Source organism: Bombina bombina, chromosome 7 (assembly GCF_027579735.1).
Source record: "Bombina bombina isolate aBomBom1 chromosome 7, aBomBom1.pri, whole genome shotgun sequence".
Taxonomy (NCBI): Eukaryota; Metazoa; Chordata; class Amphibia; order Anura; family Bombinatoridae; genus Bombina; species Bombina bombina.
Genome location: NC_069505.1, coordinates 107,166,081 through 107,179,322, shown reverse-complemented (window position 1 = coordinate 107,179,322; position 13,242 = coordinate 107,166,081). Strand labels below are relative to the sequence as shown.

Genomic DNA, 13,242 nt, shown 5'->3' with positions numbered 1-13,242 from the left:
TACAGTCAGTAATGGACAGATGACATGATCTAATTAATTAAAATGTCCTATTAAACGGTTATGCAATATTAAAGTTACACTAAAGTCAAAATGAATCTTTTATGATTTTAAATTACTTCCTTTATCACATTTTGTAGATTTTGTTTTATAAGCAGCTCCTATTTAGCACGTGGAAAAGTCACAGTATTAGTTGATTGGCTAATGGTTGTCACATGATACAGAAAATGGGACAGAGCGCTTCAACAACTCAAAATCTATAGGAAGAAGACTGAGTAGTTGTGTAACTGATAATAGGTCATTAGGTAATGTGCTTATTTCTACCACTGTTAATGAATTTCATACCTCAACTGCCAAAGCGCCAATTGCCAGAGCCCCAGCCACATACACATAGGGCTCCAATGTGTTGAGTATGACCGAGTAACATCCCTGAAAGACAAAGACGGTGGTCAGTGAGCGCCACCTCATGCATTGTAATAACACATACACTTTAAATGTGTCAAGTGCAGGGCCATAATATACCACCAACAGAAACACAACGTGTATATCCTTCTATATGTTACAGTGTTTTATAAATGAATTTGATCATCCAAAGTCAATGTTTGTACTAAACAAGTGACCCTAAATTTATATTCGCTGTTTGTAGCGTTATCTTCAAACATTTTTTTTCACTATAACTATTTTTGCATACTAAGGGATAAGAAGGTTTCTGTAAAATAAGCTGTATTATAACTAGCTAAGCTCTATATCTCATACATCACTAATTCATTAAAGGAACAGCCCCAAAATAGACTAACTGGTTAATACTGCTGTAAAAAAAGATTAAAGGGACAGTCAACTCCATATTTTTTATTGTTTAAAAAGATAGATAATCCCAATTCCCCAGTTTTGCATAACTAACACTTTATATTAATATACTTTTTACCTCTGTGATTACCTTGTATTTAAGCCTCTGCAAACTGCCCTGTTATTTCAGTTCTTTTTGAAAGACTTGCATTTTAGCCAGTCAGTACTGACTCATAAAGAACTCCATGGGAGTGACCACAATGTTATCTATTTGACACACATGAACTAGTGCAGTCTAGCTGTGAAAAACTGTCAAAATGCACTGAGATAATAGGCGGCCTTCAAGGGATTAAAAATTAGTTTATGAGCCTACCTAGATTTAGCTTTCAACAAAGAATACCAAAAGAACAAAGCAAATTTGATGATAAAAGTTAATTGAAAAGTTAAAATTGCATGCCCTATCTGAATTATGCAAGTTCAATTTTGACTAGGACTGTCCCTTTACATATTCAACAAAGGATACCAAGAGAGCAAGGCAAATTAGATAAAAGAAGTAAATTGGAAAGGTTTTTAAAATGTTATGTTCTATCTGAATCATGAAAGAAAATGTCTGGGTTTCATGTCCCTTTAACCTTCTGGACGTAAATCAATTTTTTTATTTTTATAGATTTAATTTGTAGATGGGAGTATTCCTCTCAGTATTCCTTATACTCTTTGAATATGACGATTACTTTTGAGCCCTGGATACGCTCATTGTTTTGTTCTGTACCTGTCTGTTCTGGTAAAATTCCTTGCCCATAAGACAGTCCACCTTGCTTGTAATGGCCCCGTCCCGTTGTTGGATCTCCCTCCTGCAGCAAGCCTCAGGGACCACTTTATGCGGATGGTGCGACCGGAACCGCACAGCATCTTCAAAATCTTCTGGTCCATTCACCCCACAGCAGCCAAACTGCATAACAAACAGAGCGTCATGATGTTACTGTAATGTCACATGTGAAACTGAGTTGTTTAAAATGACAAGCAACATAAATCATTAGAACAATATTGATTCTAGATTATTATGTGTTTATCCCCCACCAAATCCCGCAAAAAGAAAATGCTCTTTTTTATAAGAACATTTTATGATTGCTCTATTTCTAGTATATAACTGTATGTTTAACGCCTGCAAATCGGTGTGTGCATCTGGTGAACCAATGATGAGAGGCATATGTGCGTAGCCACCAATCAGAAGATATCTCCCAGTAGTACATTGCTGAGCCTACCTACGTAGTTTTTTTTTTTAAACAAAGGACACCAAAATAACAAAGCACATATGATAAGGGAAGTATATTGAAAACTGTCTTTAATGCTCAGTTCAAACCATGAACTTTTTGACATTCATGCCCGTTAAACTTTGCAGTTACCAAGTAAGAAATAATTGTCAACTGCCACTCCAACGTCTGTGGCTCCTGAGTGGGACTTTGCGGGGGTTAAATACCCCAGGGCACTTGTGGGCTGGGTTTTGTTGTCTTAGCCCTGTCCAGTTGCAGCATTATTATTATTTATGCATTGATACAGGACCAGCCCTTCCTCTTACTGCCTTGTTCTGCCCTGCTCAGGTGCCTGTTATTTTAAGTAACTGTGACTAAACAGGCTAATGAGTAATAAGCAGTTATTCTTCATTTAAATATGAACCTCAATAGTGTCTGTTTTTTAACATTTCACTTTTTCACTATTTAATTACAACCAGTTTTAAAAATACAGTAACAGAAGGATGTTACAAACTTTAAATGTTTTTTTTGTGTGAATAAAAACTAGTACAGTTTTGGGGAATGGTTAAATATCAAGAGAGGTAGGAATGGGCTGCTTGTCCTTAAAATCCCGGCCTATTTTTGGTATCAATAAAACATATAATTGTAGGAGAATAAGATTATTATTTAATTTTCTTTCAACAAGAGCTAAAATGCATATGTCAAGTTGCAAACCCTTTAGAAACGCTATAGCTATAAAACACAAAAGTTAGATTAATTGTGTAAACATCCAGCATCATGTTGAGAAAGGGAATTCAAGCACTCAAAGAATGTTACAAATCCTTTTATTTCTAATGTATTAAAAGCCATATCAGATTGCTACATTGTTACCAAAGCTCAATCCCACATAGTGCAAAAACCAAACTGTTCTTACAAATGTGAAAGTACAAATACAATTAAAAAATAAATAGCACAGGAACAAATTGAAAACCAAGTACCTTCTAGCAGCAAAGTCAATGAACCTATAACTAGAACAAGCGGACTTATCACAGCATAAATCTACCTGGTGCTAGTGCGCTGATAAGACACTAAAGTCAGTACCAAGTATACACACAGAGAAGGACGCTCCACCCTATACCAGTCAGCCCAGCATTAAATACAGTGCTGGCGTAAAGATGGGTACATAGATCCTCGGAGCTCACCGGTTGCCTAAGACAAGGATATAACTTAAAACCATTAATTCTGTAGCATTTTCATGTGCTGTGTAAGTGATAATGGTTTACTTCAGTACATACACTAATAGAACTCTCTGCACAAGACATTAAAAATGCAGTCACATTGACATACATAATAACATAGTAGATGAGGTTGAAAAAAGACCAAAGTCCATCGAGTTCAACCTATACAAATCTAATATACTTACAAGCTCCAGTTCAGCTTAAATTAATCCCACTAAAAGGTGACCCATTTAATACTAGCAATCATATCCATGAATTTTGTTTCTAGCCAAAAATGTATATAGTGTATTGGGATTCACTACATTCTTTGGTAATGAGTTCCACAATTTTATTGCTCTTACAGTGAAACAACTTTTCTGTTGCAGGAGATTAAATCTCCTTTCCTCCAACCTTCTACCATCTCTGTATATGGGCCTTGAATATATTTATATAAAGTAAAGTAATCATGTCACCTCTTAAGCGCCTTTTTTCTAGAGAAAACAGACCCAGTTTGGCTAGCCTATCCTCATAGCTTAAATTCTCCATTCCCCTTATTAGCTTTGTGGCCCTTCTCTGAACTTTTTCTAGTTCTGCAATATCTTTTTTTGCAATTGTTCCCCAAAACTGCACTCCATACTCAAGGTGAGGTGCTTCCCTTTTTGAAGAGTAGCACCACATCAGCTTTATGCCAATCCTGAATTTTGTAGCACTGTTGTGCATTATTCTTTGCAAGAGACTGAGAGCAAGATATTGTACCCCTCACTATTGATTGTGCTACACTAATCCATAGTTATCTAGAGTCAATAATACAAAAATAGCATTCTCTAATAAATCACAGCAGCTTTAGAGTACCCTTTAAGTAAAGTTACTTTTCCTTTAAACATGCATGATATACGTTATGTGCTGCACTTGACATAACATTACACGTTGTAAGTAAAATACCAGAATCCACACCTCTTTCCAGAGAAAAATGTACTACTACAGGAAGTAAACCCTTTATCTAAACTACTTGGGAATGGAAAAAGTTTGGATTTTGAAATAGTTTGGATTTTTGGAATATTTGTATCTTTAAAATGGGACGGTTTGGCAGTCCCGGTTTGCTAAGCGGAGGTGCCATTGCCCTAGCAGCCCTATCTACGGACTTACATCCCTGCCTTTGTCGGAGCCTACCGGACCTGTTCCAGACTGTGAGCTACATCCGTGGGGAGCGGATTCTCAGGTAACGGCAAAGATCTCCTCTTTACAGTGCGCAAACACTTCTGGGCGCGAACACCCGTAATATTCACTCCCTCCATACCGCACTTACTGGTACACATACCTTTAACAGCAAGCCAGCAATCCTGTTAGGTTCTGCCTCATCATCAATCCCCCTAGCTCAGAGTGCTGTATAAGAACAAGGATGGGGAAACCCGAGCTGGGGAATTGCACTGTTGTCTGAACCACGCGGGGAGGAGACCAGCGGCGCGAACAGACGCCATTTTAGGGATACCCCTGCACTTTACAACTAAATAAAGATCTTGCTGGGAAAGACCGGTCCATTAGTATAAATAGTGGTTGATGGCACCGGAAGACCCCTGAACAAACTGATAGATACCTGTGGCTTATAAATAGAGAGGCAGCATGCGGAATGTGACAAGCTGACCGTATGGCTCTCACTCTTTACATTAAACATACTAACTAGAGACCTTTCCCTTTTTATTGTTAGACACCACAGCTATTGAACATTGTCATTAAAAGACATTGTAGTGCACTTCAAGACAGAGTTACAATAAGGGAAATACACCATATTAAGCTACGAAAAAACACAGCAGCTGGAAACCTGAATGTAGCTTTCACTGTGCAAATACAAGATCTGTCTGCAGAGATTTTGGGGCTCTTGAACTCTAGGGACTATCTATAATTACCCCAGGAATCCGCTTGATAATTTGCTCTGTACTGCTTGTTCTCAGATCTGAGGAAACACACTCTACCCCCCCCTTTCCTGCCACCCTGGTGGACGGTAGGTCATACCCCATTTTCCCTTTCCATGATCGCCTTGTGAAGGCAATTTCCCTGGAGGGAGTGTGCAGGGACTCGGATCACCCACTGACTCGAGCCCTGATAAGGAACCACACAACTAAGGGGTGATTGTTGGGTGAGGGAGCTGAATACAACATTACAACCCAACTTGGCAATATGTAATTGATGAATACAAAGTGAGGGGACAAATGTCTCTTCATATGCTACAAAAGAGCCTTAGCAGAACTATGCCTGTCGTGTAAAGGAAGAAGAATCACTAGCACATGCTTCTCTAATATTTGAAACTACCTCAATCCTTCTGAATTAAATACCCCACCTGGAGGGGAGGAAGGGGGGGGGAATATAGGCTATTCTCCATAGCCACAACAATCACTCCTGTGAAATAATGACTACAAGAAGAGGAGGGAAAGGGGAGAAGATAACGAACCCAAGCACGCCTTCTGCAGTGTCCTCCTTTTTCAAAGCTTCCCAACCATCTAAAATTACCAAAGACATGGCAGAGGGAGATGACACAATTCGACCCTCACCTCCAACCACTGTTAATCAATCAGCTATTACCAAAGCAGATTTACAACACCTAGTATCCAAGAAAGATCTAACGGATAACTTTGAGAAATTATGGGAGAAGATAGACTCCATCCATACATCAGTGACATCAACCCTTGCTGAAATCAAATCTGATCTTACTGATATGGGTAACAGAATCGACATACTGGAAGAACAAAAAGATGCAATGGTGGAAAATGTAGATGAGATAACACAAACAGTATCTGATCAACAGCAACTTCTTCAGGAATTACAAGACAAAATTGAAGATTTAGAGAACAGGAGCAGGCGAAATAATATCAGATTGAAGGGAATCCCAGAGGATGTAGCTTCTAAGGACATTCCAGCATACATTGCGCAACTTTTCAGTCAAATAACAGGATCTGCTCCTGATTACACATTTCATGTGGAGAGGGCTCACAGAGCTCTTAAAGCCAAAGCCAAAAATGGTATACCCCCAAGGGATGTGATAGTTAAACTGACCTTCTTCCCTGATAAAGAGAAGATACTGCAAGCCTCCAGAAAGAATCCAACCTTTAAGTTTCAGGGCAATGTAGTGCAATTCTTTCAGGACTTGAGTCTGCGGACCTTACAATGGAGAAGTTCACTGAAACCATTAACTACTATCCTTCGCAAACAGCAAATTCCTTATAGATGGGGATTTCCCTTCGTTCTAAGCATTCTCAAAGACTCCAAAACCATTAACATCAAAAATCGGGAGGATATTCCAGAGGTATGCACTATATTGGGCTTGGAGCCCCCAGATTCTCCAACTCCCCCAGAGCAACACTCCTCAATCTCACAGAGAGGTAACTCTACAAGTTCCAACATCCAAAAGACCTGGCAAAAGGTCAGTCACAAGAAGCAAAAAGTAAGTGAAACCAGAGATGAGTTGACATGAACAGTCCTTTTTTTAATCTCTCTTCTCCGGATTTTTGTTTTTTCTCCTGATCTCCCTCTCTCTTCCTCTGGATCCAACCACCCACAATTCTAAGGTTTGAGGACATCATCAGGACTTTTCCAAGGTATGATAACTTATTCCCCCTTTTTTTTCTTTTCTTCTCCTATGTGACTGTCTATGTGGGGGGAATAGCCCTCGATACCTAATTGAGCTGGACATCCTAGATACCGTGCCACAGACAGACAATATTCTTAATGTCACTGGAAGGGATTGACCAGGAAATGAGCGCACTCTGCGACAAGGCTCACCATATTGACATTTAAAAGGGACAAGAAGTTGTTCCCCAATATTTAAGATTAAGTGGAAACCACTTGTTTATTAAAATGTTTTCCGGCATTGTTGAGTTGTCCCCCTGTTGGGGACCGATTGACTGTTAATTGTTTGACACTATGTTGTTTGTTCTTTGTTTTTTTTCCTCTCTCCCCCCCCTCTCAGCAGTCCCTCCAAGATAAAGGCTCACAAGATGCAACATACCATATCAGCTCAATGTTCCCGGGGTAAGTTGACTCACTCCGTGAGTGACATGTTTATACTCCACACAATGCACTTAGAATTGCAAACCACCACATATGCCTATGAATAGTAAGATTAGATTGGTGTCCCATAATGTTCGTGGTCTAAATACTGATATCAAGCGAAGACTAGCAATGAACCAATATAGGACCTTAAATGCTAACCTGGTGTTCTTACAGGAAACACATTTCCTTAAAGATAGTTTACCTAAGTATTGGACCAAGCACTTTAATACACATTACCATGCCACTGCACCCAATAAAACCCGTGGGGTATCCATTCTAATTCACTCCTCAATAGGACTTTCTCACATTGGCACACTGGCAGACCCTGAAGGCAGATATTTGATAATAAGAGGACGCATTCATGACACCGAGATAACCTTATGTAACGTTTATGCCCCCAACGATAACCAACATGTATTTTTTGCTCACATCGCTCACCTACTGACAGAGTGGTCACAAACTAAAATTATCTTAGCGGGGGACTTTAATATAACCATGGCTCCAATTCAACCCTCTCAAAGCAAACAACTAACTCCTAAACACCATAGACATAATCGCATTGTTAAAGCAATACAAGACTCATTTGTACCACACACCCTTTTGGACACATGGCACACACTTTATGGATCAACCACAGATACCACCTTTTACTCTGCTGCGCACAACTCATACATTAGGCTTGACTACATATATCTGAGCCAGATATTGCAACCCATGCTGTGTAGTTCGAGTATACACGCTTGTGTGTGGTCGGACCATTCTGTAATTTCACTTGACCTGGAGGGCCTAAGGGATACTAATAGAAGTAGGACTTGGACATATGATAACACTCTCTTAAAACTCGACGAAGATCATAAGGCTATATTACGAGCTATGACAGAATTTTGGACGATCAACACTGACTCAACCACAAATCCAATTTATTCATGGGCGGCTCATAAGGCAGTGGTGAGAGGACTATTAATTCAACTGAAGGCTAGAATTAATCGCAAATACAGAACCCATACAGAACAGCTTCACAAAGATATTGAAGACTTAGAGAGACAACACAAGCTAACTAAGAACCCAGGGACACTACGAATACTCCAAGATAAAAAAACACTCCCTAGCGACAATGCTAAGCTCGCAAGCAGTTAGGGCAGCTCAACGACTCAAATCACACTATTTCATATTTGCAAACAAACCAGACAGATTTATGGCCCATAAAATCAAGGAGAGATGTAGAGCGTCGGCTATACTGTCGGTAGAAACGGAGAGGGGGGACCAAACCTCCCATCCCCAGGAAATAGTTAACACTTTCGCAAATTTCTACAGCAAACTCTACGACGGGGAAAAAAGTGATTCACAAGTCAGAGACAATCTCCCAGACAAAGAAATTTTTAGGTGACTGTAAACTGACCTCACTCATGACAGAACAGAGAGACAGCCTTAACGCCCCGATAACTATAGAGGAGATTTTAAGAGCTATTAAAGATTTGAAACCAGGAAAGGCGGCTGGTCCCGATGGGTTCCCGGGGGAATATTATAAACTATTCAAAAGCACACTGATCCCCCATTTGACTAAATTTTGTAATTTCGTCATGGAAGGCAACCCCATCCCTCAGGAATTATTAGATGCAAAGATAGTAGTGATCCCTAAACCAGACAAAAAACATAGGAAATGTCAAAATTATCGGCCTATCTCTCTAATCAATCAGGACCTTAAGATTTTTACTAAGGTCCTAGCCAACCGCCTCAAACCAATTATGCCACATTTGGTCCACCCCGACCAAATGGGGTTTATACAGAATAGGGAGGCCCCAGACAACATAAGACGAGTGATCAATTTAATCCATCATTTAGAGAGTACACGAACGCCTTTTCTGATCCTATCGCTGGATGCGGAGAAGGTGTTCGATAGAATAGACTGGAAATATATGCTAAGGGTAATGGGAGAGATGGGTTTCACGGAAGCATTTATGATTGCTTTACAAGCAATCAACTCAAATCCGCGAGCTCAGGTGACTGCGGGAGGATATAGGTCAAATCTCTTCCCCATACTAAATGGGACAAGACAGGGATGCCCTCTGTCACCCTTGCTGTTTGCTCTTTGTATTGAGCCACTAGTGGACAAAATCCGAGCACACTCAGACATAGCAGGTATTCAGGTGGCCCAAACCGAATACAAAATATTGTTATTTGCGGATGACATACTACTTACCATCACTAAACCATTCATATCACTCCCTAATTTAAACAAGACATTAACCGAGTTCTCACAGATATCGGGATACAAAATAAATATGGAAAAAAGCGAACTTCTCCCGGTGGCCATCCCCTCACATACACGGAAAATAATTTAACTTAATTTTGAGTTTCGCTGGGTCTCCAAAACACTCAAATACTTAGGTATTAATCTTCCAGCTCAGATGCAACTCCTATATAAATATAACTAATCCCCTCTACTTAAGCAATTCAGGAAAGACCTCCTGAAATGGCGAACATGTGGGTTCTCTTGGATGGGGAGAGTAGCACTAATTAAAATGAACATGTTACCACGGATTTTATATCTTTTCAGAGCCCTTCCCATTAGACTGATCAAAGCAGATATTATTAAAATACAAACTGACATATTAGCTTTTATAAGAGGATCGAAATCGGCTAGAATAGCGAAACAGGTGATATGTAGAAGCAGAGCTACAGGGGGAGTGGGTGCCCCGGACCTTTTGGAATATTATAGAGCCGCTAGACTGGCTCAAGACTCCTGCCTCATGAGGAGATCAGAAGAAGCTACTTGGGTATTTCTAGAGATGGAGTTAGGAGGATGGGAAGAGAGAGACTCAATCTTCTGGGACACACATCCCGGTCATCCAAATAAAATACACACTCAAGCATACGCTACATACCTGACTACAAAGACCTGGACTCAAACGCTTAAGAGAACAGACCTGTTTCCTGAATACTCTTTGTTGACCCCAATCAGATCCTTTTTGACAGGCGATTCCCGTAGAGTGGTTGCCAAGTGGGAAAATAAAGGACTCTATAGGGTGGCGGATGTAGTGGGGGGGGGGCGGTTACTTCCCTTCACCCAGATACAGGAAAAACTTGAACCTATAAAACTCCATTGGTACCTTTATCTCCAATTGCGCTCCTCAATACATACTTTCCTTAAAAATTCGATAGGTGGGAAGCCTACAGTATTAGAAAATTGTGGCGCAAGCTTGGCTAGGACCAAACACAACATCTCGAGAATATACATAGCACTACAGACACCTCCGGACAGAACTAAATCCTCCGTAATAAAGGCGTGGGAGAAAGATCTGAATATATCTAAAGGGATTTCGGAATGGGAGGAAATGATCCAAGAGGCCGATAAGGGTTTAATTAGCATGGACTTAAAAGAAAATGTCATGAAGACGATATTTAGATGGTATCTTACACCAGTGAGGACAGCCCATATGCAATTAAACGGCAGTAATTTGTGTTATAGAGTATGTGGAGAACTAGGGTCATATAGGCATATGTGGTGGGACTGTGGGGGAATACAAAGGATCTGACAGAAACTTTCCACTCTTCTTAGCCAACTTCTGGAAGAAGAGATCACCCTTACTATTCAACTGGCATTACTACACAAACACATAGATAAATTCCATAAACACATTAACACATTCATAAGAATACTATGTACAGTGACAAGAGTCTGCATAGCGAAATATTGGAAGGTAGGCTTCCCCACATGGTCAGAAATATATAACAAAATTTCCTACACTTATATTATGCATGAATCTGCAGTAGACACCTTAAACAACAGAGCTTCATTTTAGAAAATATGGTACTATTGGATCAGTAATTCGACTCTATCTAGGAGAGAAGCTGAGACCCAACCTGAATCTTGAGAATTAACACTAAACACCACTCAGGAGCCATGGAGGGTCGCTGGGAGTGGGAATGGTGTCTGTTCCCCTTCGCCCCCCCCCTTTTCCCTTTCCCTCCCCCTCCTTCTTCTTTGCTCTTTATAGAGCTGGACTTGTTTGATCATCATTAGAGATAAGAACCTTTGGCTATACTTTATTTTTGGTTCTCTTTTCTTTTTCTCTATTTTTTTCTTCTTTACTGATTAAGAGGTTCACAAAAAGATAAATATGACACAATATTTCTAGATATAGACAGCTGATGTATAGAATGAGAAAATCGATTTATCTTGCATAGCCATGTCTATCAAACAAAATGCCCCCTGGCAATATGAAGTGTATTGAGACACATAAGAGGAATCGAGGATATGCCAGACATGCTTACCCTACTGTATGTTAATGTTATCAAGATTACTTTTGAACCCTTTTTGTATTGTATATGATCAAAAACCTTCTTCTAATAACAATAAAAAATATTTAAACATAAAATGGGACGGTTTGGAGAGGGATAGAAGTGTATACAACAATATCTTATGTCATTTAGGCAGTATTATAATACAGCTTATACATGCAACCTAAAGGTAGTTTTCTAACATTTTTAATACTTTTATATTAAAATAAATTATAATATTTTATATAAAATTTTATTTTATATAAAAAAAATAATAAAAAAGTTTGGATTTCAGAATTAAGTAAGGCAGCACGCACATAGATTGAGTGAATTTTTAAGGAATTCAACCCAAAACTTGGGCAAACTCTTAATTAAAGGGAAACTAAAGTAAATAGAGCGTGCAATTCTAAACAACTTTCCAGTTTGCTTATATTATCACATTTGTTTTATTCTCTTTGTATCCTTTGTTGAAAAGCATACCAAGGTAAATTCAAGAGCAGCAATGCACTACTCTGAGCAAGCTGATGGCTGCATCTATATAGGCCTCGTCATCAGCTCAACTGATAAGTTCAGCTACCTCCCAGTACAGCATTGCTGTTACTGAGCCTACCTCGGTTTATTCTTCAGCAACGGATACTGAGAGAAAGAAGCCAATTTGATAAAAGAAGTAAATTAAAATCTATTAAAATGACTTGCTTTACGGGGGCGTGTCTCTGGGCAGCACCTTAAATGGTAGCAATATTAGTAGCTCTGTGTGGACCACTGATATTTTGCCTATTACCAGTGAAATTACTGATCATCCAACCATATTATCCTAATATACGGATTCTACAGGTCAAGCTGATTTGGAAGATATAATTTTATTTCATTCTCCACCTTTGCAATCTAATCCGGAGCGTTGAGGCCTAAGGCAAACTCTTCACTGAGAGGCTCTCAACAACCCCCCCGGTAATAATACAGGCCGGGTAAGCAGTGCACAGGCACTGAAAATACAAACTCCTCTTCCACCTACAACATATGGGACTCTGCTGAGCAGCAATTGTTTCTTCTGACAGAATAAGAGAAGGATAAGTGACTTTCCCGCTGTACACATAATTACAAAAGATGGCGCCTACTTCTAACTCACTACTTGAGGTTGTGACAAACTTACTGACCGAACACCATGAGAGATTGATGCAAGCTTGGTCAGCTGAGTGGGGTAGCGTGTGTGAGCTAGCAAAACAAGTTGGATCCAGACACACGCCACCAAGAGCCTCTCAGGTAAAATCTGACAAAGATACGAGTACCCAAACGATCACCCCAGGCTCATCAGATCCCTCACTTCCATCTCAAGCTCCGATTGAAACGGACCAGACCTGTCACTTGAGGGGCCTGGAGAGAAACTCTCTGGATGTGTACACTAACTCAGATAAATCTACAGGTCTGAGAGCGCAATTTTTTTTTATTATTGAGAGGCCACCGACCGTAAAGGAGGCTAATGAGGCTAAGATCGGAACTCGTCTATTGCTTACCAGATCTGAGAGGGCACATCATATACAGGATGACGGAGTCATGATGACGTCTCCTCCGGTATTTCTGGAGCACCGGGGCTTAATGAAGATGATCGGGGAGGAGCAGGTGACATTTGTTCACCATGCAGTTCACAATGCGGATGAAATAGTGGATATGGCCGCAGATCCCCACTCTGC

General features: G+C 39.9%; 1 protein-coding gene across 2 annotated transcripts in view; it reads right to left on the bottom strand.

The window, feature by feature from the left end:
• Positions 1 to 13,242, bottom strand: part of TSPAN18 (tetraspanin 18) — a 318,752-nt gene that overhangs the window by 14,197 nt on the left and 291,313 nt on the right. For both annotated transcript variants that reach the window (XM_053720236.1, XM_053720238.1), the window contains 2 exons: positions 1,553 to 1,732; positions 343 to 426 (listed from right to left, as the gene is read on the bottom strand). In XM_053720236.1, the coding sequence (XP_053576211.1) occupies positions 343 to 426; positions 1,553 to 1,732 (264 nt within the window). The remainder of the gene's footprint in view (positions 1 to 342; positions 427 to 1,552; positions 1,733 to 13,242) is intronic.